The following is a 22,844-nucleotide window of genomic DNA, read 5'->3' on the forward strand; positions in this document are numbered from 1 at the left end:
TCACTCGCCGACAGGCTATCGCCAGCTGCTGTAATCTCGTTCGTTGAACGGACCATTTCGAAAATCTTCATGATCCAGACTGCCCATGAAATTTCGGTTGTCGTGTTCCTCGTGGCGGGAACACATTTAAGTTTTGTTGTGCCATCGTCAGGCTAATGGACGACGCACACCATAAGCTCAGCCTTCCTATTGCACATAAACTTCTACCGTGTCATCATGAGTTGATTTGGATTCGTGAAACCCCGACAAAGCGTTAATTCATGAACATTGTTCAAGTTACGTTTTAACGGTCCAAGAGCGAGAGAGCAGCCACCGTGGATGCACCGAAGTGCCTAGAGCGCATTCAATCACGCTCATCTTATGTCATGTTTGTTCTAAATCGCCAATTCAGAAGAATTCGTATCGGATGTGCCGAGGCTTGATAAGCATAGCTCGGTATTAGTTATTGCCTCCATGGAATCTTGTTATGCTTCGCTTGAAATGTTAATTGCTTATTCAATTCTCGTCCAGGCCAACAGGCAAGACTACTTTCATGAGACAGACTACCGTGATGTCGCTGCTCTTGAGAGAAGGTTCAAAGATCACCAAGTGTGCAATAATTGGCTGCATTTTGGATTGACGGCCGAGGAAAATATTGGTTGGTGCTCTAGCGGCCTGGTTTCAATCCTTCTATCTTCGTTTTCCTCTCGACTTTCCGGCTATTTTAAATAACCGTCTTCAGTAGGAAACCGAAAGTCCGCATTGGTCAGACCGCTAGGGCTGTTAGACCACAAAAGTTTATTCTCCCCCTGTAACATGATTCTCGGACAAACATTGTAGATAGGAGAGAAAAAAAACTTCGATGCGGTCATGTCTATTCCAATTAGGAGACTAGCTAGACCTGAAGTATCTGCTATCATCGTGAAAGTACTTTGCTGCTACTAGGTTATAGCCTAGTCAAAAGCATCGTGAGACATTACTCTGAAGGATGTGTGAACATCCCGTTTGCAGATTCGTCGATGTGAATGTCAAACCTGGTAGGTCAATATTAAGACAACGGACCACATCCGGTAGTTTGATCATCAAAATTATTTCATGCCCCGTCCACCTTGACCTGCTTCCAGTCCTTGTGAAATCCCCGAGCTACCACCACCGCTAGCATTCATGCCCTCAATCGCGGACCCCTTCTCATGTTCGGGCATGGGCGCTGTCTTGTCAGCGCGATCAACATGATCTGACTGTTGCTAGCTGTTAGCGATTCCAGGTTCCTCAAACGCGGCGGCATTTTATGCAGAAAGAATGCTTCATACCTTATCCTGACCAGTGCCGTGGATCACATCATGGCCCGTCTCTTCGGCATTGTGAGAGATGTGACCGCTTCCTTGGCGAGGCATAATGCTTGGATATTGGAGTTTGCTTGAGACTTCTGAGAAGAGGAATGCCGTGCGTCTTTCGATTTTAAGCTTTGCAATTTGCAAGGTACGGGAGGTCAATTGGGCTATATGCTCATGCAAGACGTTAAATACTAATGCTGCTTGCTCGGTTTTGGCGATGTCGGTTAGGATGACGCTTTTCATCATTTTGACATCATAGTTACCACTTTTGTCGTTGTGGGTTCCTGAAGATCAGCAGCCGCGTGAGCGTTTTCATGCGAGAACTTGATACATTTGGATATGAAAGAGTATCGTTCAGCCTGGAAAGAGTCAGCACCACGTTACACTGCCTCGCTATCTGAGCGTCGTAAGAAGGAAGCGATGCAAGACCCAACATGAGTTACTCTCGGCAAAAATGTGATACACGTGACTCATAAGACAAAAAAATGTGCATATCTCGTGGATAGTAGTGAACTTGATAGAATTCAATTTATAAAACTGACGCGAAGATTTATGTCTTTGCACTGACATAACGCACGAATGACTCACCTCCTCTCTATGAAGGCAGTCCTCCCAGCAAGCGCGGACGAGGACTTCTCCATCAACGTTGAGCGGCCCGGTTAGACAATAAGGGATCTCTTCTCCGCGCTGAAATTGAGCGAAAGATGCTATTACACAGAGCAAATCCGTAGGATACAAAAGTCGAAAATTGATTATGGACGTGAAACATTTTAGGCTTGTCGTCATGCGAGCAGTGACAATTACACATTCTAAGTTGATGATTTGTACGTGTAATCACTTGAGTGAAGAACTGAGCATACATCTTAAGAACTGTGGTATACAGCAAGCCTAATATTTCATCCTGATAGTCTCGTCCCACATTCTTAAAAATAACACCATATCAGGGAAAGACAAAGCTTTGCGACAATATTTACCACAGGGAACTAACCAGGAAAGTGATTTGTTCAAATCAACTAGAGAACACGATGACAGTGGTTATCATGGTATGTATTAGAATTTCAATACACATGCTACCCAAAATTGTTTAGGATCTCAAATCCTAATAGGTCTGAGTAAAGACCCCCAAATTCACCGCCCAAGCGCCCATCAGGAACATCATTTGTTGATTTAGTCCTGTTTTGCCCGCCCATACGCCGTTCGATGTGTCGTAGTAGTCGATTGCCCTAATAGCATCCGAGCTAGTGTCCTTCGTTCAAAATTTTCAAGTGTTGTTACAATTCATTGTAGATGGGATGACCTTCTACATAGTCCTGAACCATACACGCGAACCGTTCAGTTTCGAAGTGGCTCTAGACATGTGCGAAACTCTTGCTTGCTGAAAACTCGGCGTTATAGCTTTGACGATCACGCCCTACACGACGGCCAATCTCACAGAAACATCTAGAGCACCTTGTGCAGCTTAGACCAATTAGTCTTATTCCGTCGCAATACCCGTTGCGTCGCAGCTCCTTGGGAGCGCGCCAGCGCTAGGCTGCAGATCGAAGAGACTACCGTCAAGCGGCTCAAGAGCGTCATTGGCATCAGTAGAGATGTAAGCGTCGCGAGCTACGGTCTCGCCATTGCTATCGCCGAAGCTTTCATTGAAGAAAGAGCCCGCATCGTCCGGGAAGAGAGCGAAGTCGAAAAATGGACTGCCGTCGTCGTGGAGGTCCTGAAGTTGTACAGAAGAGTGGTCGAAGAATCCGCCGCTTGTGGTGGGCTTGCCGTTGGAGTCGTTGCCGCCGAGATTGAGAGGGAATAAACCGACTGACACTGCAGGTCTTGCACAACAATGCTGCAGATTGTTGTGTCCGGTCGAATTCTTCCTTCACATTTGCTCTCGGCGTTGACGGTGCCGTGTCCACGGGCGAGTCAATGTTGGAGAGGAGAGAGTCAGGACTAGACAACGGAGCTGGTGTGCTGACTTCATGAATAAACTGTGTTGTAGGGGCAGGAGTTGATTTGTTGTTCGGGAGCGAGGGCGCGAGAGATGCTGGGCGCTCCAAGTCGATCTTAGGGAGTGGTGGGATATTCGCGTCTGGGTACATTGCGCGGTATGTGTCGAGTTGTTGTTGCATAAGCTTCAAATGTCGCTCAAGAAGTGCGTTGCGCTCCGAAAGAGCTTCGACTTCTTGTCGCTTGCGCTCTCGCGAATTGTGAGCAGCAAGCCGGTTACGCTTTACTCTCTCAATTCTGCGTTCTAGGAAAGGGTGTTAGTGACAACGTGGCATTTCCTATCCGCTTTGCTAATACGTACGCTCTTTCTCGTCGGCAGTCTTGGCGCGCTTCCGAGGAGGCAGCGAAGTCTTGGGTTCTGGTAGTACCTGCCCCCACGACTTTCGCTTTTTAACTGGCTTCGATTCGGCGGGCTTGGGTACCGAGTCTGCTGGCGGAAGGTCGAGTAATGATGACGACGAGGTCGAGGGCGTTGCCGTGATGTCCTCCATCTTGATGGTCTTTGGTGGTTCGACCTGTATTGATGGGGTTTTTACGTAGTTCTGGATGATCTGCAGAGTGTTGTGTGTGGCCTCCATGGTTGAAAGTTCTTGCCGCAGCGACTGAAGTAACAATCTCGGGTCGGGGAGTGATGGGGGAGAGAGAAAGAGGGTGGTTGAGATGTCACTTGTTACTGCTGGATGGTAGGCTGGACAACGGTGGGCGCTTTGTGTGGTAAAGAATACGTGCTGATGTGGACAGCGTGGCCTCTCTTTATGTGCTTGCCTGGAGCCCTATTTCGGGAAGCGGGATGACAGGGGTCCTGTCGCCCCTTCCCTCTTCCTCGACCTTCCGCCAAGCAGGCCAGGGTCTAGTGCGACCACCCGGACCCTCCCCTGCGCGTCCTTTTACGTTGTGCGACACCACTCATCCTCGCTGAGCCCCCTTTTGCCGCGAGCCCCGTGGAACCCCTACATGGAACTTGCAGCGGCTTCAACACGCAATTCGACATTCCTTCTACGAAAGTGTATTCTCTGATCCACCTTTCAGGAGCAGCAAAGCGAGAAGACACGTCTTTCAGGGGTGAAACTACCTCCAGGCCTTGCGTTTCGCTTGTCTGTGAATTTTCCACTTGCTACCAGCAGACGTACCGTTGAACAGCAAGACATGCAGCACAGCCCCTTTCAAACAATTCGTATGTATTGCAGTATCGACCAGCACTTGGCGTCATATCGTGATAGGTAGCACTATTCTGATTGCTAGTAACTTATGTCTGCGAGCAAACTTCAGCCGTAAGTCAGCCGTAATCTGACCACTCGCACCATAATAAGCCACCAATCAGCACGTCCACGACTTGCTTACAAGCCTTGCGCTTCCGTTACCGTCTACTGCACTTATAGTCATCTCAGTTAAGATTGGCCCACTATGCTGCTTTTGGGGGGCATAACGTAAGCGTCAAAGAGAATCAGAGAAACCAGCCGACATCTGGAACGGCTGTTGACCCTCCATTGCGATTGTTCGATGGCAATTTCAGACGTCGGAAAGAGCCAGAAGTCACGTGATGTCCCGTACATTTCATGTTTCAAACAGCGTAGTCGTACATCCGATGGCGTGCGACGGGTACCGGAACATCTTCCCCACACGAACACAGTTCAACAGCTAAACAGACAGATGATGCTCCCAGAATGATCAGACAGTGATTAATGTGCGTAAGGGAAGATGCTTGGAGGAGAGAAAATGGCGATCTTCGAAGCTGGTAAAGTATAATCTCGGTGCCTCTCCAACCATGATATCCAAGCATGCAAATCAAGTACAGATGACATCCTCATTGTGTGGTAACATGATCCAAATTATCACTCAAATCCACAAACAGATGCAACAGAGATCCAAAGACCCAAAAAATGAAACCGAAAACAATTTTAATGTGCCAAAAGGCCGAAAGCGGACAGGAATGTCCGAATCTCTATTTACTGTCGTCTCTCCTGCACGTAAGCAAGAAGCGAACGTGCATGAACACATTCACACAAGCTGAAACCTCGTGCCAAAAGCGAGAAAGGAGAGATTCTCAAACGCATATGTTTCCGGCCCATGCGCTAGCGTCGATGGCTTGCGTTTGAGACGTCTGGTGCGTCCCTGTTCGGAAGGTTGTGGCTTGAGGATCCGCCAGAACGGCCGGCCATGGCAACTTCGAGAATTTCGCCTACGCCGCAATCGATAAAAGTAATTTCCATCATCCCTCCTTGGAGCAGTTTGCACGTTATCTGCGGGAGGGTCCCCATTGGTTTCCGAAATTAACCCACCAAGTGGAAATATGGCGCGAAGGACGACGATGCTATACTGGTGGTGCTAATAGTAACACTCAAAGGAGTCCAGAAGGCTTTGTGGAAATACGAACTTAGTCTGCCGTCGCTAGGCTACAATTTTTCTGCCTTCACAAGTACATTTGTAGAAGGTGTTTTGGCGAACGTGACTTGTGTTTGACTCATTGTGGTCGGTGACGTCGAGCTGCCGTTGCCACTAGTCTTAAGAGTTCCTGCCCGTCCGACACCGCTTTCTTAATGGAATATGGAGCGAGAGATCCAGAAGTCAAATCCACAGGCAGCAGCACTATCAGGGACGAATACACTAATCAGCGGAGGCAAACTTCGTTGCGTATCAACGAGATGAATGGCTGACTCTTATCTTGTCAACAGAAGTTCCCTAGCGGACCTTCCTATGAAGGATTAGATTTCAACTTGATCGTAACGTAGTACATCACATGTGCTCATCAATGTTCTTCCATGGCCCAGCCGAGTCCGTCGTAAGAACCTTGATTGGGGACGAGTGTTGGTTAGATCGTCTACTTATTGAACTTAAAAAATCAAATGACTAAGTCGTCAGTCTCTGAGCGACTCTTGCTATCATGCTTACAACAGTTGGCCATGGTGCCAGTCTCACGTGACGACAGCTCTCGTTGATTGTGTCGCTGACCACGTTGGTTTGTGCACTGCAACTTGCGTAGCTGTTATCAACGTGTGTATTCCGTTGCCACTACCTTTCGAATTCGCCTGCACGTCATGCAAGTAATTTGCGTGGTCTCAGCTGTCTTGAGCACATGTAGACTTGCACCAGCCCTTGAGCTATAACTGATTTCGAATCCAGCTTAAATACGCACGAGTTGGACATTTCTATCACAAGAAATACGTGGTATTTTAAAAAGTCTATCATATCATTAGCGATATTACACTCGCAATGAATCATGTATGTTCGCGATAAAGTGGAAAAGAAAGTAAATAATCGAAAATCCAATCTTTTCGATGTCTATGTTTCAGGTATTTAAATTAAGGTGATATCAGAAGCAATCGCTTTTGTATGTTGAAAAACCATCTCGTACCACCTTATGAGTTTTCAGATTCGATGAAGTGTGCCTTTCAAATTTTCATAAACTAGGTTTTAGCTAGTAGATTCTGCTCATCTTTGTTCTGGTTAAAGACCCATAGAATTTATATTTTTGCGGCCTATACTTAATTGCTCCGAACTGAGTTGCAAATTTCACAAAGGAACGGCGATATCAGTGAAGGCAGGATTGACACTGATAACGAGTATGATTCGTTGGAATGCACGTGCGGGCTTAAGAGATAGGCGTTGACATGATACGCAGAAATGTGGACTTCTTTCTGCTTTTCATTGATTAACTTACGCTTCGGTGGGCAGTGATCGAATGACTGCAGAGAAAATTGGCTTGTCAAATTTGTTTTTACGCAATATATACAGTTGCGTACAACATTGCTCCCAACAAGTCGCCCGGTTAGCTCAATCGGTAGAGCGTGAGACTCTTAGACGCACAGCGCAATCTCAAGGTTGCGGGTTCGGTTAGTCAGACCAGCAAACCATAAAAGAAATCCCAACTAACAAGTCTAGACCCCCGCATCGGGCTCAATTCCTGATGTTTACCTTCTTTTTTTGCCTTTTTTCTTTCCTTCACTAGAAAAGATTCCATCTGTCGCTCCATCTCCTGCATAATATTGCAACTCATTAAAGTTTAGCGTTTGACAAATTTATTCTGCTGTCGGGTACGTCATATAGATTTTTGATATAATGCCTGAAATGCCTTTTTAATGACAGGCTGTGAAAAGTCTGTACTATTCTTCACCATCCGATATTTTCATGCAGCAACCCAACGACTACGTTGAGGCTTGGAACAACTCAGGTCTAGAATATGGAATACCGCCCTAAACCAATGGTGGTACTTCTGAGGCATCATCTGCACTCTTTCAGAGAATTTGGCTCACTAGATTAATCAACACTAATTAGGCTGCGTGCAGTAAAGCACTTATGGAGTTAATTGAAGAGATGCTAGTAGTGTAGGGTAACCTTCCGTCATGAAATCCTGGGACCTGTTCGCTCTCCACTCTGACGATCTTTGTGTCCGGTGGTTGCACAATCGAAATGATATTCGTAAAGGTATAGAACTGACATCCAATACCAACCATTCTCCTCTGCACACTCAGTAACACCAAGTGCAAGGGCAATGCTGGTCAGCTGCGAATGCTCCTAGCCGATAAGAACACTTTTGGGGCCCTTGAAACTCTTTTCTCTGTCCACAGCTGCTTGTGGATCTACCCGAAAAATTTTGGTATGTGCCTTGAGTCGTTGAAGTTTTGCTAGAGGTTCTACGGTCTGAAATAGTCGTACTCTGTCGCTATTTAGTCAGTGGTTAATGTCAAATTGCCTTGATTGGGAATCCATCCGGCATTGTCATCCGACGTCATACTTTTCTGAGGTTGTTCTGCCATGATGTACTTTGTGTCATGATTGCTGTCATTTCCAAAACCCTCAATTAAAGCATTAGCCCTGGCTATTCCGTTGGCAGATAATCCTAGCCGGCCTTTCCGTCGGCATCCTTCGGATATTTTTCTGCATGTTTGATCAAGTAAGTGGTTGGAGATTTACTTTACGTGGTGAGTACATTTTGGAAAGCACTGGAGTCGAGCATGGCTGAGGGGTTCGCCGATGAATAGTTTTGAGCACACACTTCATGCCACACGAGCGAAACGAAGTATTTGAAGGACGATGAACAAGCGACTCGTCGGTTCTAGTGAGTTGCTCGTACTCGCCAGTCTAATTCTGCAACAGCTATATCAAACCGAATATCTTAAAATGTAAAATAAGGAAGCGACAGATTCTACCTAATTCTTGAAAGGCCAAGGCGTTGGGACGAATGGGGGGAGAAAATGACACATGTGGGCTTGAAGCAATTGAGGCTGCTCGACAAATCTCCATTATACCAAATCAGGAGACGGAATCCAGAGTGAAATCAGCCCGTTTGAGATGAGTAGGCATATCATCAGGCGCAATTGAGTGGACTTTGACTCAGATGAGTGCCTGGCTCTGTACGATGGCTGTCTGGTTCGTTATCAGGTAGGGTTCTCAAGGGTCTGGCAGCCAAGCATATGGATAGTGGCCACAACTGGAATCAAGGCTGCGCTTCAACGAGAGTCTAAGTGTCGTGCGCATACGCATTCAGCCTCGAAGTTAAGCACAATCTTGCAATGCTATTTCGAAAGCCTCATAAGTCTCTTCGACAATGCTAAGTTCAGCAAAGCGACAACATCAGTTTAGAAATTGGCCAAACTCGACAGCTCGCTAACCGAAGACATGTGCGAACACTCGCGAAAAGGGCAGAAAGGAGAAACCATATTGAAATAATCTGTAAGCTCTGGATTAGATTCTTGATTCAGCATTCACCCAACTAACTTAATATTTGGTATCATTCTGATCTGTCAGTCGAGTTAGCTAACGGATTACATTTCCTTCACTCAATAGTTGCGAGCTTTTCGCTCTGACTAATCCGCTTTTGTTCTGTCGTAACTTGGCTGGTACTTCATGGGAAACTTGCTCCGTTCTCCACCAAGACCATGCTTTCCTTCCACGACAATTTTCCACGTCAGCTTTCTCATCATCTTAATGTTTCCCTTATCAAACCAAGGAATAGATCGACACATGTATGCGTAACCTTTGTACATCGTGGTATTCCCAGACCATAGCCCTCTCCAAATGAGATTAACTTTCGCAACACCCAACTCATTGCTTAACTTTTCGCCTGCGAGACACCTAGCGGCGGCGTTGATAAGTCCGGCGGGTGCATAAAAGGGAGGCTGACCTATGAAGGATTTGAGTAGGTTGTCAGCGAGAACCCTTGAGTTCTCATTAGGGTCCAGCTCATAATAAATCATGCTCTCCTGAAGCTTCTTGGCTGAATCAGGTGTGGCGAAAAACCTCTCCGGTGCCCCAATCAAATACGCAATATACCTCCATAGCGCGATATAGTCTGCGATCTCCTGTTTTCGCATCTTGATCTTCTGCCGTGGAAGGCCCGACAGGATAGGAGCAGTTGAAAACGAGCAAATGGTAGCGGCAGAGTCGAGATCGTTGATGGGAACTCCCCATTCCTCCGTATTGAAGTATTCTGGCTTTGCTTTCGCCATTTCGCTTATTCGGTAACGAACAGCTGAATGAAGCAAGCGGACCCGAACTGTTGACTCCCAGCCGGCGCCTCCAGGCCTGATTGAATCAACATCTCTCATGATCTCTAGGACCCATTGAGCGGTCTCGAAACTTCTTTTCTTGGCAGCTGCAGGTGAGAAACCACCAGTACGGAGCAAGACCTCGACGATTCTCCAAGCAGCCATGCCCACGAACAGACTTTGGTAACCAAGGGACATCAGATTAGCTACGCCATAGCGGTAGAAGACTTTCTGAGCACGACCCAGTTGGTTCCAATCTACCCAATCCGGAACAGTGTTTACGTGCTCCCACAGTTTGCCAAGGGCAGGCTGTGTGGCTGCATTGTCCTTCACAATCTGGAAGATGTCTGGCTTCACCGGCCGTTTTGGCTTCTTGTTTGCCTCACCCCCCTCCTCCGCCTTAAGTTTTTCTTGTTCTTCATTGAAGAGCTGCAGGGCGCATTCATATGCGTTCGCCGCCAGTTCGTCATAGGTGAACATGAGTGGATCAAGCTCTTTCCGGAGCATATGCTCGGAGGTCCAAACGAACTTCTCCCCGTAGACACTGCCAAATTGATTAAAGAGATGTCCATATCTCAAATACAGACAACAAGACTTACTCCATGGCCTCGCCCACGGTTGGATCCCGTACCTTTTCGCTGGTTGTAGACATCGCGAAATCGTATCTATATTTCGTGGCTGTTCCACACTAAAACGAGTCTGATCTATTTGCTCTACTTGTCAAAAACCGTATCAGACTGCTTTTTATAACATGATAGCAATGCTGTGGTAGAATTGCCGTTTTGGGACGATCCTCCCTAGGATAATGTTACTGTGGCGGCAGAATTACCCGGCTTGGACAGGAATTCAAACCTCACTCTCAGCGGTGATGAAACGTATAGGTACCTCGGTTCTACCCTACGTCATGACATCAATGATCACGATCGTTACAAGTACCGAAACTTAATGCAAGTCTCGCGGAGATGCATTACGCCAGGCTACATTGACCAAGCCCAGAACAACTCAAAGGAGGCCTGGAGACTGGTCTACCTGCTCGGACTTGACGAGGAATGCTCACAAGATAGCGTGTCGCGTCTCTTTCACCTACATAATCGCGATTCAAGAGAGCAGTTTGAGGAAGCAGCATAAAGTTTGCTATACTTCGCAAACAGCACTTGTGACCGGTTCCACCGCTTACATTCACAGGTTCCGGTCATTTTTTCAGCAGATTGCAGTTATAAAACTTGAGAATGAAACCCTAATATTTATTGTTCTCTTGATTTCAAGAAAATTAGGTCATAGCCAATGCTGACATGAATATGCCTTCAAGTTCTAGGCCAAGGGCCAGGACTTATATGTGATCTCTAATTACACAGATGCACTGGAATTTGTCCTAAAGGAGACATGAGGAACTGGGGGCAAATATCCCCTTGGTTTTGATCCACGAGTCAAAATGTGGCATTGATCTTTTGACAAAAAGAGCACGTCAGCGGCATCGCTGTTGACCGCGGACATCCCAGACTGGCGGCAAACTCTTTTGTCTATACATAAATACCCACATTCCCTCGACTGGTCCCATAAGACAGGAAGTTGTTGCATAAAAATGGCTCATCTCCGATTCTGGGTCTTCTCTATGTGTATTTTCGCGAAGCCCTTTGAAGCTTTCCACGGTTCCTGGTGTTGAGCACCTAGTGTCCCCAATTTAAGCACTTCGCTTTGAGTGGAGCCTGGATTCAGACGATAAGATGCGTATTTACCATCACGAGCTGCGGCATAATTAACTCTCGAAAAGCATAGATGCAAGATGTTGCGGAGAGCGAAGGCACGTAGAATTTATAGTCCTGACAAACCGCATCTGGGTGTGCCGAGCGGAAGTGAAGCGACATTTCCAACCCGACGTATGAGTGCAGCAACGACACACGCTGGTATCAGTCGTGAACCCAAAGAGAGTTGCTAAAAAATGCGTCAAAAGTTCGCAGGGGCGTGACCCTTTAGGCCATGTATGTGTATTTTACTAGAAGCCGTTTAAAAAGAAATAGCGACCCATAGGGATGAGCATTGCGTGCAGCAGTCAACCTATCTTAAGAGAGAAACGTTCTCGCTTCGCACCAGGTGCTCTTCCACCTTGCCGTAAGGGCACACATCGTGACGAATGATTACTGTGACTTCTTGTCCTCATCCGGGAGCACCCTTTCGATGAGAGCGGCCCCGATCTTAGCAGTCTCCCTCCATCCCCTTTGCCGCCTCCAGAATTTCTCCTCCACACCATCGTGACCCGCCTGACTGATGTTCCTCTGATCTTCTTCGAGACTTTCACGTGTTATCGATTCTGGCTCGTCGGCATTGTCGATGACAGGCGACAACCTGCTCAGCTGACTGAGACTTTCGTCAAAGTACTTCTTGCGCACGAGAAACCGCTCGCGTCGCTCCTTCTGCAGGCCTGGTGATTCAATCTTGGAAACGGCAATGCGCACCACCCAGCGTGTCAAAAGGAAGAGGTGCTCGCCGAAAATGATGGACAAAAGGAGCGCCCACGACGTGATGTCCTTGGGGCTTCCAGCCGGGCCGACGCCGTCACGGAAGAGATAGATGAGCGCGCTTGTGGTAATGCTGCCAAGCCAGGCGAGGAAGCCGAGGGAATCAAGCCAAGGTCCGATGGTGTCTGCACGCCAAGGTGTGGGGCGTTGCATCTCAGCCGTGATCTTAAACGCATCCGTACGCAGTTCGAACCAGTCGTTGACGACGAAGGAAACTGCAGTCAAGGGCCACACAACGGAAAACAGCGAAAGATAACCAAACTGTCCATATATTAGCGTGATGCGCAACATGGATGCATGTGAGCGCGATTGAGTGTTACCTGCAGAACCATTTCTCGCAGATCCGCCGTCACATCATAAACGCCAAGCTCGGCCTCCTGCCTGACTCTGGCAAGGAAAGCCTTTTCTTCTGGTGCATCATTGTCACTGAGGCTAGAAGCACCACCCTTGCTCATGGCCCTCTGGTTTTGGAACTTCTTGTACTTTGAGAAAGCCTCGCGCTTAACATATGGCAAGAGCACTTCCAAGGCCTGATTGACGATCTGAGCAGTGACGGTGAAGTAGATGACCTGTGTTCTGAGGCGATCTGGGTTGATCTCGAAGGCATGAGCAGGTGGACATTCCATTTGTTGTTTGTTCTCCGCGAAGGGTCTGACGGTTAGAGAGAAAATGTCCAGGTAAGGCACAATGAGCGTTCCAAAAGGCACGTAAACAAAGGCAGTAAGGAAGATGCCCAGGTACGAGGTGATGAAATTGATGACGAATATCTTTTGCGTCATAGCTGTATCGTAGGCGTCCTGCGTCTCGTAGTTCTCAAATTGCGTCAGCCTCGTAGCGACCGAGGTGAAGATATTGACCAGGACGGGCATGACGGTGGTCAAAATGCCGGTCGGGAGGAAGACCAAAAGCCACTTGAGAGGACCGTCGTAAATCTCAGAGATAAAGACCTCGATGCCGAAGCACGTCGCGATCAGACTTCCCAGTGCCAGAGCAACGCCGAGCGCAAATGGCAGCTGGAGAAGCTGTCGCTGCAGCCGCTTTTTGTTGGAAAAGAAAGGGACCTGTTCTCCCGTAACTGGATCGGTGATCATCTTCTCGTGCACGAATTCCTTGCGTTTGCACTCGATCCTTGACACGTTACGGACACCCCACCGCACGGCTAGGTCCGTCTCCTTGTGCTTCCAATACTCGGTGAAGATGATGCACCACAGGCAGCTGAAAACGGCGTAGAAGGGTGAGAAGTTGCCGAGCAGCAGCCAGGCCGACACACCAGCCGCAGCTGGAAACAACAAAAAGGAGAAGTAGAACTGCGTGAAGGCGAAGTAGTACGCAATCTGTTCATGGGTCAGCAACTTGACTGTTTCGAAAATGCGTGCACACATCGGCCTCTCGGGCAGTCCCTACCTTCTCGCCAAACTTGTCCCTGATCTCGTCCAAATCCTCCGTCGTGAAGAACATACTGCCCGCAAGCTTCTTCATCAACTTCTTGTTCGCCGCATGATCGTGCAGCGGAAACACGCTCTCTACGCTCTTCCACTCCCCAGATTTGGGCGTGATGCCAGCTCCACCCTCGCTTGTAGGGTTCGTGATCAACTGATATATGATGCGTAGGCGCTCGGCTTCGTACAGTGGATCGACCTTGAGGGCCTGCTTGGTCTCCTTCTCCGGTGCGGCAGCTCGGACGCCATTGATCCAGTCCTTGACCCTGAGCGAAATGGTGTCAACTTTCACCTCCTGATGCGTGGAGGTAGCAGGCTCCCCCGCTGAGCACACTCACCTCGACCTGTAGACCTCGCCGAACAAGTGATCCTCGCTGGCCACCTTGACAAAGACAAGCAGTGAGTTGCCTTCCCCGTTGCGCACTTCTGTCGCCAGCCCCACGCTCGCTAGAGCCTGGACGAGCATCTCAAACTGCTGCACGGCTGCCTTCTTATCTGCTCTCCCCGCCGTCAGCACCAAGCTCGAAGCGCACCGTTCTCGCAGTGGCCGTGTAGTAAAACATACCAGACGGGTCGAATCGAAAGCTGACTACGTAGTCCACACCCATATTTGTCTGCTGGTTGGCGTCCTTCCCCAGAGCTGCCATGCTGGGCGCACGCTTAGCCAACGACTCTGAAACGAGGACGTGTGGAAAGAGATAAAAAGCGACACAGCAACGAGAACGACAAACGCAGGAGGAGGCTGTGCGGAGGAGCGGTGACTGGGTCGCCCGTAAGTGCGCAGATGAGGATGGTAGAAGAGCTTTGGAATTTTTGGTTAAACAGATCTGTGGCCCTTTTTCAAGCCTGCAACGGTCTGCTGTGCAGCGCGCAAACGAAGATGCGCGCCTCAAAGTGTTGCTGCAGAGCACACGTCATGGACCGGGAGCTCAAAAGTGATAGATCGATCGCTAGCAGGGATGGATGAGCAGGCGGCAAAGGGTCATTTCCTTCCACCTCATCATCAGTCCCGTTTCCCAGCTTCGAATTGCGAGATTTTGACGGCGTCAGTGACGACAATTGCACGCTCGGACGACAAAATCAAAGCCACTTGCTGCACGCATGTTTTCTTTGCCGTGCTCGGGCTGCGGATTCGTGGTGAGCTATTTATTTAGGTCCAGCCAAAGAAGATAGAGAGCCAAGCGCGAGGCTGACAAGGCTGTATCTCTCTACCCGCTTCTGACCTCTGTTCTGAGGCCACTACACATAGGCTGTGCAGTGCAATGTACATTACAATGCAGTGAATGCAGTTCTATTCTAGAGTACGCAGCCCCCTTTCTACGCGCCATGCAAAGATATGTATCAGAGCCAATCATACTTCGTGCCATCAGCAAATCCATACACACGACCAAAAAAAAAAACAAGTGCTGAACGCTGTAGCAAAAGAATAAAACATCATCTTAAGAATTGGGCGCCAAAATTAGCCTGTCCACGAGGTCCTGAACCACGAAGTCCTGAAGTCCTGTTCAGGGATGATAAACGGCTGTGTGCTGCTCACGGGGGACAGGTGTGCTTGCTCTGGCGTACTGATGCCCGCCTCGTCGGGCATTTCGAATGAAGCCTCTGCAAACCCGCTGTCCACGTCCGACAATGGCTCTTGCGCAACGAGAAGCCTTTTTAACTCGGTGCAAGCCTTCAGGTACTGTTCCCTGACGCCTGGGGTAACTCTGAGCGGATTGGGCGCCTTGTCCCAACCGTGCGGGACCTGGGGCACCATGTGGTAGTGCACCGTTTTACCAAGCGCACGCAGCCTGTCCCGGAATTCAGTCCCCTCTTGGAGAAGCATGTCCCACTCGCAACAGAACAGGATGATCTCATTCGGCATGCTCGCCAGCATGTAGTCTGGTGCAACGCCTGGGCTCAGATACGGGTTTGACATATCCATGGTGGGCGGCGACAAGTAACTCTCGTCAAACAATTCCGTAAAAACGGCTGGAAGCTGCTGATCTAGCCTGGCGCATGTTGCTTTCCGCTGGGCCCGAGTGCGTGTGTAATCCGTGGGCGGATACCACGCACACACAGCCTTAACACGTATCTGTTTCTTTGCTTTGACTAACACCCTGCCTTCACTTAACGACTTCTGCAGCGGCGGTCGTTGACCCAAAATTACACTCTTGCGATGATCTTCGCCCCGTGCAATTTGCATCTCCAGCTCTTCCAATAGCCGAAGTGGTACTGTGAAGCACATGTTCGCGCCAGACGAAAAACCGCTGACGGCTATGTTGTCCGTGTCCAGATTCAGCTGGTTCGCATGGCTGACTAGGTACAGGATCGCATCGGCGCCATCCTCGACTGCGGTCGGGAAGGGACACTCGGGAGCAAGGCGGTAATCAACGGAGACGACAACAGCACCCACTTCGTCCACGACTGTCTTGCACCACCTACAATCGTCGGTAGCTTTTCCTAACGTGAATCCACCTGCACAAGAAGTTAGTTAATAAATGACCAGATATGTTCCTCAAAACATCTTTGTATACATTCCCTTGCCTTGAGAACTTCTTGTCCCGCTATGTATCTGTCACATACCTCCATGAAAGTTGACGACGACGGGAAACTTCCTATTTGTCTGCAACCTGCGGGCTTCCTTCCATTCCTTCGGGACATAAAAATTAAGTCTGAACCTGCCAGGTCGTGGACTGACCGTGGCATCAACCCATTGCTTAAAGTCCGGGCTTGGAGGCCGCGGCCTGGCTAGCTTGTGCAAGAACATGCCAATTGACATCAGGAAACGCCACATCCGTGCCTGTAGGACGAGCAGCCAGCGCGGCCGTGGGGCCTGCCTGAAGGGGATGTCGGCCGTGGCCATCGAGGCCCGGGGTCTTCGCATGTCATCGAAAACCATGTTATGAGGAGAGCGCGGTCGAGGTTGTGATCGCCGATTGTATCTTGTTGGGGGTTTGGTTGAGTGATAGAAGTCAGATTAATGGGCCAAGGCTCCTCAGAAAGCGTATGAGGAAGACATCAATCCTCGCTCTTTCAGCTTTGGAACACGCGTGTATATGAGTATGAAGAGTTTGATACAATCGGGAGAGGGTAGAAGGAAAACAGCAGTTTGGCTTAAGCGAAGGAGGGGTAAACTGATTTGCGAAGCGAAGCGAATGGAAGGGAGAAAGCACGCTAGAGCGAGGTAGTATCGACGTCTACGATAGAAAGGTCGGAGCTCGTTTCTGGGCATACGCACGATATGTACAAGCGTGGCAGGAATGCAGGTGCGGCAGAAAGAGACGAGAAAGATTGGACAGGGCAGGGTGTGGCAAAGGCAAGGGAAAGGAAAGGAAAAAAAAGACTTGGCTTGGGTCGGGGCGACTCAATGCAATACAGTCACGGACGCTGCACTCGTACGGCCATGGAGCGACAGAGACGCCTCAGAGGACCAATCGAAGCGGTGTGCTTATCAGCAGGGATTGCAATTGTGTTGAAGCGACGCTGTTCCAATAATTGTGCGCGTGCCTTTTGGGAAGCGTTTCGGTCTTGTTGATCGAACGCGCGTTTGTCCGGGAATGACTTTGATGCTTGCTTGCGAGCGCGAGTGGGTCAGTCAGTCGTCTCAGGCTCAGCCGCCTGCTCGCCTCTTCCGTCCCTTCAGCATGGCATTTCCCCATGTGACAGCAGCATGGAATTATCTTCCGCCGTCGCCGCCGTCCTTGTCCTGTGACTCCTGTCTCTATTGTTCGCTAGCACAATCTAGGTCAGGATCGCGATCAACCGGTGCCAGATGTGATCGGACAGTTCGACTTAATGTGTGTGGCCGTTCGATTTGCGGACTGAGAGCATTACACTTGCGAGGACGATGATAACTTGCCCAACGGCTTCGTCGGATAAGCAACCGTCGGCGCTTATCCACCTTCCGGGTCCCGTTTCATCGCTCGACTGATTTCTGCTTACGGGGTGGGGACTGATTTCGTAAGCTGTGTGTCGTAGAAAATGCAACATGCTCGACAAGAGATGCCTCGTTATGGCCTCATATTCATCAGTGGGGTCGTTGTACGGCCTCGTCATTGTATGCAAGAGTATTATATTTGTATGACATGCAGCTCGAGGCAGCGGCGAACTGCATGTTGGCGGACATGAGAATCCCGAAAAAAGAGTTGATTACAACGTTGCCCACTCCTGCAGGACAAGATCTCATGACAAGTTCAACTGCAACGACGAGGTTCAAAACGAAAAGTTCATGTCAAGAGGAGTACAGTTGCAATTTACTTGTTCTCAGAAACTCCGGCACTCTTCCAGCCAATGGGGTATCAATGTCCGCCGGCTGTCCTGCGGGATGTTCCAATCTATCCGTGTGCGCCGCCAGTAAATGGATTTGTCCGAGCCAAGAGAAAATCAGAATACATACTCAAAGTGACAAGGAGGGCCAAGAAAAGTCATCAGCAGCATCGCCACTAGAAAGAACGACATTCCAAGGCAGTTCATGCCTTCTCCTTGTGCTTAGACAAATTCGTAGTCCTCCTCTTCGGCGGCAGTCGATGCAGATACTTGCTGTTTGCCTCCCTTCTTGACAGGCGTGAGCAGGTCCTCCGGGTTCGTCGGGAGCACCTCATATTCATCCTTGACCAGCTTCTCTGTCACTTTGCTCTCGAAGCGTTCTACTGCCTGTACGAGGGCGTTGCTCAGAATGGTCGAGCCATGGCTCGGGCCGCGTTGTGCGTCATACGAGTAAGCAATCTCTGCGTCTGGCGCAGCGCACGGCTCACATGGCTCGTCAATTTCAGACGAGTCGCTGTTGTGAGCGTGCGCCTCGTCTAGAATGTCGTTGCGCGCCGCAGTCCTGGTGTTGCGGTCGAGCCTTAGTTCTTGGTTACTTCGCGGGTACCTGCGGCGGGGAAGTCAGTATCCGAGGCCATGGCCAGCACGGTATCTGCGCCTGGAATAAGTTGCATGCAGACTACTCACTTTGACTTCGCCCTCACAGGAGCAGCGTGGCCATCCTTCGCTCTGCCTGGGCCATACGCTTCGCCGCGGGCCCATTTGGCCTTGGAGGTGTTGTCGCGCTTAAAGTCGATAGCAGCAGAGCGGAGATCGGCCATTTCAGACGAAAGAGAACAAAGGTTGACGACGATCAGGTAGACAACAGACGCGTCGCAGAGTTTTGCTTTATTGAATCTGAACGATAGGAATATCAGATTACGCGATCTGAAGAAAGGTAGGCGTGTAACGTCGAGGGAGAGGGGTGAGGTGAGAGGTGAGGTCGGGGGCAAGATAAGTGAAAGGAGAAAGAGCAGGAGCAGGAGCAGGAGCAGTAGCAAGTGCAGTTGTGGTAACGGGCAAGTCGTACCGGTGGATGAGTCGTAGGGCGTTGAGAAGCTGCGAGTGCTGATGAGGGAAGGCGTGATGGGTAAGCGTGAACCTTCGTGGGAGGGAGTCTGAGTCACAAGAGGAAGCGACGACTGGAGCTGAGGCGGCTATGAATCAAACAAAAGCCAGCGCGAGGGCTGACGGTGGTTTGGGTGGTGGCTCAGTCTAATGAGGTCCCAGCGTCGGCAACAGAGATAGAGCTAGTAGGATCTCGGAACCGACAGATAATCGCGGTGATGCAGGCCAGTGACTAACAGCAAGCGGCCAGAAGAGGAGCGAGTACAGGCCTTGACGCTTTACCCCAGGATATGCAGAGAGGGGAAACTGCTTGGAATGTACAGATGTCCCAAGCCGGGTCGCCGAAGAGCGGTTGGTATCCTGATAAGGAACCCAGCTCGTCACGAATGATGCCATGTGGTCCAGCCTCGTACGTGATTCAGTCAAGAGACCAGCCTTGACCGTCCATCCTGCGGCCCTGATTGTTCCGACCACCAGCAAGGCCGCGCGCGACGGGGGCCCAGCTGTGTCTCCGTCCACGTCTCACAAGGCAAATGGCGGGCGTCAGCGTCAGCGCGTGCTGCTGTACCTGACGACATCAGGCTGGTTCCTGGCCGTGCGGAGAACACGGTGGAGGCCGTTTTTGGACAAGGACGTGGACGTGGACGTGGAGGCAGACCGAGTTACGCTCTGGCCGCCAGCAGCCAGTTATGACGCTCCGTCCCTGCACGTCATCGCATTTGTCCACTCGCCGTATCGATAACGGTGGCCCGCGCCCGATCACGCGCCTCGGCCGACCCTCACGCCTCTCACGGGGCTCATCCCCAACGTCCCTCCCCCACCCCCAACAGACGAGTTCAATTCGCCCGGCCTGGCTTCTTCCGATGTTTGAGCGTCAAAGTCTGACGACGAGTACTGAACGCGTTCCAAGTTCGAGTCCTCGACGTCGCCATTTCAGAACGATGGCCAACCTGCTTCTCCACGGTGTGCTACCTGGCTATGTCTCAGCCGAGTCTCGGACTTGGCTCACTCAGGCCCAATCCTTGAATTTGTTGTACAGGCTACTGTTCTGTGTGCATCCAGTTTGTTGATTGTCGTTCTCACTGCTGCGAGTGTCGAACAAGAGTATACGCTTCTGGAACACAAATGCAATGTTGTCTGTGCCTTTACTGCTGTGCACAAATCATTGCTACTTCTCAGTCTGATTATCATGACGTAGGCTTCTTTAGGTTGGAAGACTCCTGATTATTATACGTCCAACGCTAACTTCGCTGCTTGTTCTGTGCATTTTGGAACGCGTCAAATACGTGATATGACACACGTTTATGTCCTCCGCGGCTCCCTGCAATTCGAGTCTCTGTATGAAATCAACCCCTGTCTTTGATTACCTCCACTGATCCTGTCATGTCTAAGCTGCAGGTGCCTTTCACTCGCTTTATCTTCGTATTCAGATGATATCAACCGGATTCCAAGGCGAACGTGCGCAGTAGGGGATTGAAATGCTCATTCTACTGTAGATCATGTGTGGTCTCGTCATTCATGTACACACAAAATATGACCCGTGGCCTAGTTTGCTGAATTCATTGTTATCTAGCAAATTTAGTGATGCTTCTGATTCACTTCTATCATGCCGCCCTCCAACCATAGCGGACTGAGCAGCCTTGGAAAAGCCGTTGGACCAAAACCTGATGAACGCGAAATACGGACACAGATATCAGCACTGGTGGTTATCGACTGAGGAGAGCTGCCGTATGTAAGATGGACTGCAGACTTGCGAACCGCATGCCGTTCTTGGATCAAGCATGAGCTCCTTTGAGCCCCTTTTTGGCAGTCTCTTGGTGGAAATTGATCAGGGCGAAATTGCTCGACTCTCAATTTGAGAAGATAGAGGGAGCTTGCATGCAGTGTCGCGTTTCAAATCTTGAGCAAGTACTGCGAAAGCACCCAAAAAGTCGTCTTGAACTGTGGCATTATTGTTTCTCTGTGTATCCTTTGTTCTCGAAAAGTGTCGACGCCGACAGCCATCTTCTCTATACACACAATTCGAGACGCAACAAGGGGGTTTCGCAACCTCGTCTGACGGTCAACAGTGATCGGCATGGTCGCTACTGTGGTCCCGCCAAGGACATGACCAAACCTTGGCCACGCCGCCTTGGTGACTTTTTGACACCCTAGACGCGCCTTGCGCACATGGACGAGCGACCTCGTGCAGTGGGAGATCATAGAGCAAGTGTTGAAGTTGGCAATGAAAATTTTCGACTTTGGATGACATCGACGATCTTCATAACAACTAAAGCGTAAGATCAGACACGCCATTCAACATAGCAACTGTATAACTGATTGCGGAATTGAGGTATCCAAGTCGTTTTGAAGTAAGGAGCATTAACCTCAATCCTGCAGGACACGAGATATAACTGGAGAGATTTTCCGTCAAAATGCGCTCAGCTGCGAAATGTGGGCTACGGCTAAACGGGAAGGACAAGACGTCTATTTCATTGTACAATTCATTGGACAAATGCAGGCTGAGATTAGCAGACACCTACTTGAAGTAAAGAGGCATAAACGGTTGATATGTCCAACGCGAGCTCTTTCTGTTGCGACACGCGATCCTGACCTTGAGAACAACCTTCGATATTAACTTGCAGAGCCTGAAATGGTACAGCGGCAATAAGTCTCCGTTCGCTGGTCGACTTTTCAACATGAAAACAACCCGCTTTCATGACTCAAATAGGTCTTGGTGGCAGGCATTGAGCTTGGGCTATAGGAACCCAATAATCACAGTTCTCAAATCCTTCATCCTGCAGACTCACCCTTCACGGAAGCTTCATCGGAATCCTCAAGCTCTTCTTCCTCACTAGGCAGCATGTCCGGAAACCTTATTGATGTGAAAAATATCAGCTTATGACACAAGACTCATTGCTGTACACTTTGGGTGGCTAACCATCCATATGTACTGAAGTCCACGCTGAATTCGCCCATTGCATTACGATCAACCTGTACACCCTCTTTTCTCAATGCCGCAGCCTGTCTGGCCGTACTCCCTGGACCTCTGATAAAACCCATGTTAGCAGCTAAACGATCGACCATGTGCCAGGTGCAAGGGACCGTCGTACCGTGGACTGATTCCTCCTTTTGCGTTTATGACCTAGTGTATTTAACCCCCGCACGTTAGCCTAAAAAAAAAGAAAATAAACAAGGAAAAAGAAAAAAGTGAGAGGCTATCATATTGTACTTGTAGAAAGCTTAATTCTCACCCTTTGCCACGGGACCGTCTTGTTATTGAAGCGCTGAGTTGGATCATCCGGGAGATGTTTGAGACAAACACCTACTTGTCTCGGGCATTCAGCTGCTCATTTTCATCTTTTTGATTAACACTGGCCACGTATGTGTATACATTCACGGGCGAGATAAGCTTACGACGTCCAATCAAGCGTGCAATATGGGCGTACGAGGTGACCTTGCCGTAGGGAATCTCCTGGATAGCGGCATACGCCGCAGCGAAGAACGCAGCCGCCTCCTCACTCTGCCTTCTGCCGCTGTTTGGCATGCTGAAGATGAGAATGACTGCCCGGGACAAGTTAAGGTAAGGCAGACAAACTAGCGGGAAAGACGGTGTCTTTGTGTAAAGTTATACAAGAAATGTGCATATTGAGGTTGGGGTAGTTTAATGAGTGGTCTACTAGCACGAGTTTCACGCGCGTCGGTGGCGTTGAAGCAAGCACAAACGCTGCCAGCCTCTATCACATTAGGGGCGGTGACCAA

At 49.5% G+C, this 22,844-nt stretch overlaps 7 protein-coding genes and 1 pseudogene across 9 annotated transcripts; 1 reads left to right on the forward strand and 7 right to left on the reverse strand.

Annotated features, from left to right (window-relative positions):
• Nucleotides 1-602: 602 nt before the first annotated feature.
• Nucleotides 603-1,822, reverse strand: PV09_00988 (uncharacterized protein). The gene is made up of 2 exons (XM_016353818.1): nucleotides 1,290-1,822; nucleotides 603-1,217 (listed from the first exon to the last, which is right to left on the reverse strand). Exons 1-2 carry the CDS (start codon nucleotides 1,557-1,559, stop codon nucleotides 1,068-1,070), a joined length of 420 nt encoding a protein of 139 aa, XP_016217913.1. The 5' UTR covers nucleotides 1,560-1,822; the 3' UTR covers nucleotides 603-1,067.
• A 315-nt stretch (nucleotides 1,823-2,137) lies between these two features.
• On the reverse strand, nucleotides 2,138-4,039 carry PV09_00989 (transcriptional activator hac1). Its single transcript, XM_016353819.1, has 2 exons — nucleotides 3,610-4,039; nucleotides 2,138-3,552 (listed from the first exon to the last, which is right to left on the reverse strand). Exons 1-2 carry the CDS (start codon nucleotides 3,884-3,886, stop codon nucleotides 2,951-2,953), a joined length of 879 nt encoding a protein of 292 aa, XP_016217914.1. The 5' UTR covers nucleotides 3,887-4,039; the 3' UTR covers nucleotides 2,138-2,950.
• A 3,033-nt stretch (nucleotides 4,040-7,072) lies between these two features.
• PV09_00990 lies at nucleotides 7,073-7,159 on the forward strand (annotated as a pseudogene). The gene has a single exon. The product of its transcript is annotated as a tRNA-OTHER (tRNA).
• Nucleotides 7,160-9,112: 1,953 nt separating this feature from the next.
• Nucleotides 9,113-10,445, reverse strand: PV09_00991 (uncharacterized protein; the record flags this gene model as incomplete). Its single annotated transcript, XM_016353820.1, has 2 exons — nucleotides 9,113-10,337; nucleotides 10,393-10,445. The coding sequence occupies 2 exons, from the start codon at nucleotides 10,443-10,445 to the stop codon at nucleotides 9,113-9,115; spliced, it is 1,278 nt and encodes a 425-aa protein (XP_016217915.1).
• Nucleotides 10,446-11,738: 1,293 nt separating this feature from the next.
• PV09_00992 (uncharacterized protein) lies at nucleotides 11,739-14,662 on the reverse strand. The gene is made up of 5 exons (XM_016353821.1): nucleotides 14,314-14,662; nucleotides 14,087-14,243; nucleotides 13,714-14,014; nucleotides 12,630-13,643; nucleotides 11,739-12,570 (listed from the first exon to the last, which is right to left on the reverse strand). The coding sequence occupies exons 1-5, from the start codon at nucleotides 14,393-14,395 to the stop codon at nucleotides 11,929-11,931; spliced, it is 2,196 nt and encodes a 731-aa protein (XP_016217916.1). The 5' UTR covers nucleotides 14,396-14,662; the 3' UTR covers nucleotides 11,739-11,928.
• Nucleotides 14,663-14,810: 148 nt separating this feature from the next.
• On the reverse strand, nucleotides 14,811-17,243 carry PV09_00993 (uncharacterized protein). Its single transcript, XM_016353822.1, has 2 exons — nucleotides 16,314-17,243; nucleotides 14,811-16,205 (listed from the first exon to the last, which is right to left on the reverse strand). Exons 1-2 carry the CDS (start codon nucleotides 16,627-16,629, stop codon nucleotides 15,208-15,210), a joined length of 1,314 nt encoding a protein of 437 aa, XP_016217917.1. The 5' UTR covers nucleotides 16,630-17,243; the 3' UTR covers nucleotides 14,811-15,207.
• A 548-nt stretch (nucleotides 17,244-17,791) lies between these two features.
• Nucleotides 17,792-19,713, reverse strand: PV09_00994. 2 transcript variants are annotated; one of them, XM_016353824.1, is made up of 3 exons: nucleotides 19,066-19,713; nucleotides 18,684-18,893; nucleotides 17,792-18,603 (listed from the first exon to the last, which is right to left on the reverse strand). In XM_016353824.1, the coding sequence occupies exons 2-3, from the start codon at nucleotides 18,815-18,817 to the stop codon at nucleotides 18,219-18,221; spliced, it is 519 nt and encodes a 172-aa protein (XP_016217919.1). In that variant the 5' UTR covers nucleotides 18,818-18,893; nucleotides 19,066-19,713; the 3' UTR covers nucleotides 17,792-18,218. The 2 variants fall into 2 exon arrangements, with proteins under 2 accessions (XP_016217919.1, XP_016217918.1); XM_016353823.1 differs by having other exon boundaries at nucleotides 18,684-19,713.
• A 1,842-nt stretch (nucleotides 19,714-21,555) lies between these two features.
• Nucleotides 21,556-22,802, reverse strand: PV09_00995 (uncharacterized protein). Its single transcript, XM_016353825.1, has 5 exons — nucleotides 22,500-22,802; nucleotides 22,337-22,428; nucleotides 22,196-22,227; nucleotides 22,024-22,131; nucleotides 21,556-21,957 (listed from the first exon to the last, which is right to left on the reverse strand). Exons 1-5 carry the CDS (start codon nucleotides 22,627-22,629, stop codon nucleotides 21,876-21,878), a joined length of 444 nt encoding a protein of 147 aa, XP_016217920.1. The 5' UTR covers nucleotides 22,630-22,802; the 3' UTR covers nucleotides 21,556-21,875.
• Nucleotides 22,803-22,844: the final 42 nt, after the last annotated feature.

The sequence above is a fragment of the Verruconis gallopava genome (genome assembly GCF_000836295.1).
Source record: "Verruconis gallopava strain CBS 43764 unplaced genomic scaffold supercont1.3, whole genome shotgun sequence".
NCBI lineage: Eukaryota > Fungi > Ascomycota > Dothideomycetes > Venturiales > Sympoventuriaceae > Verruconis > Verruconis gallopava.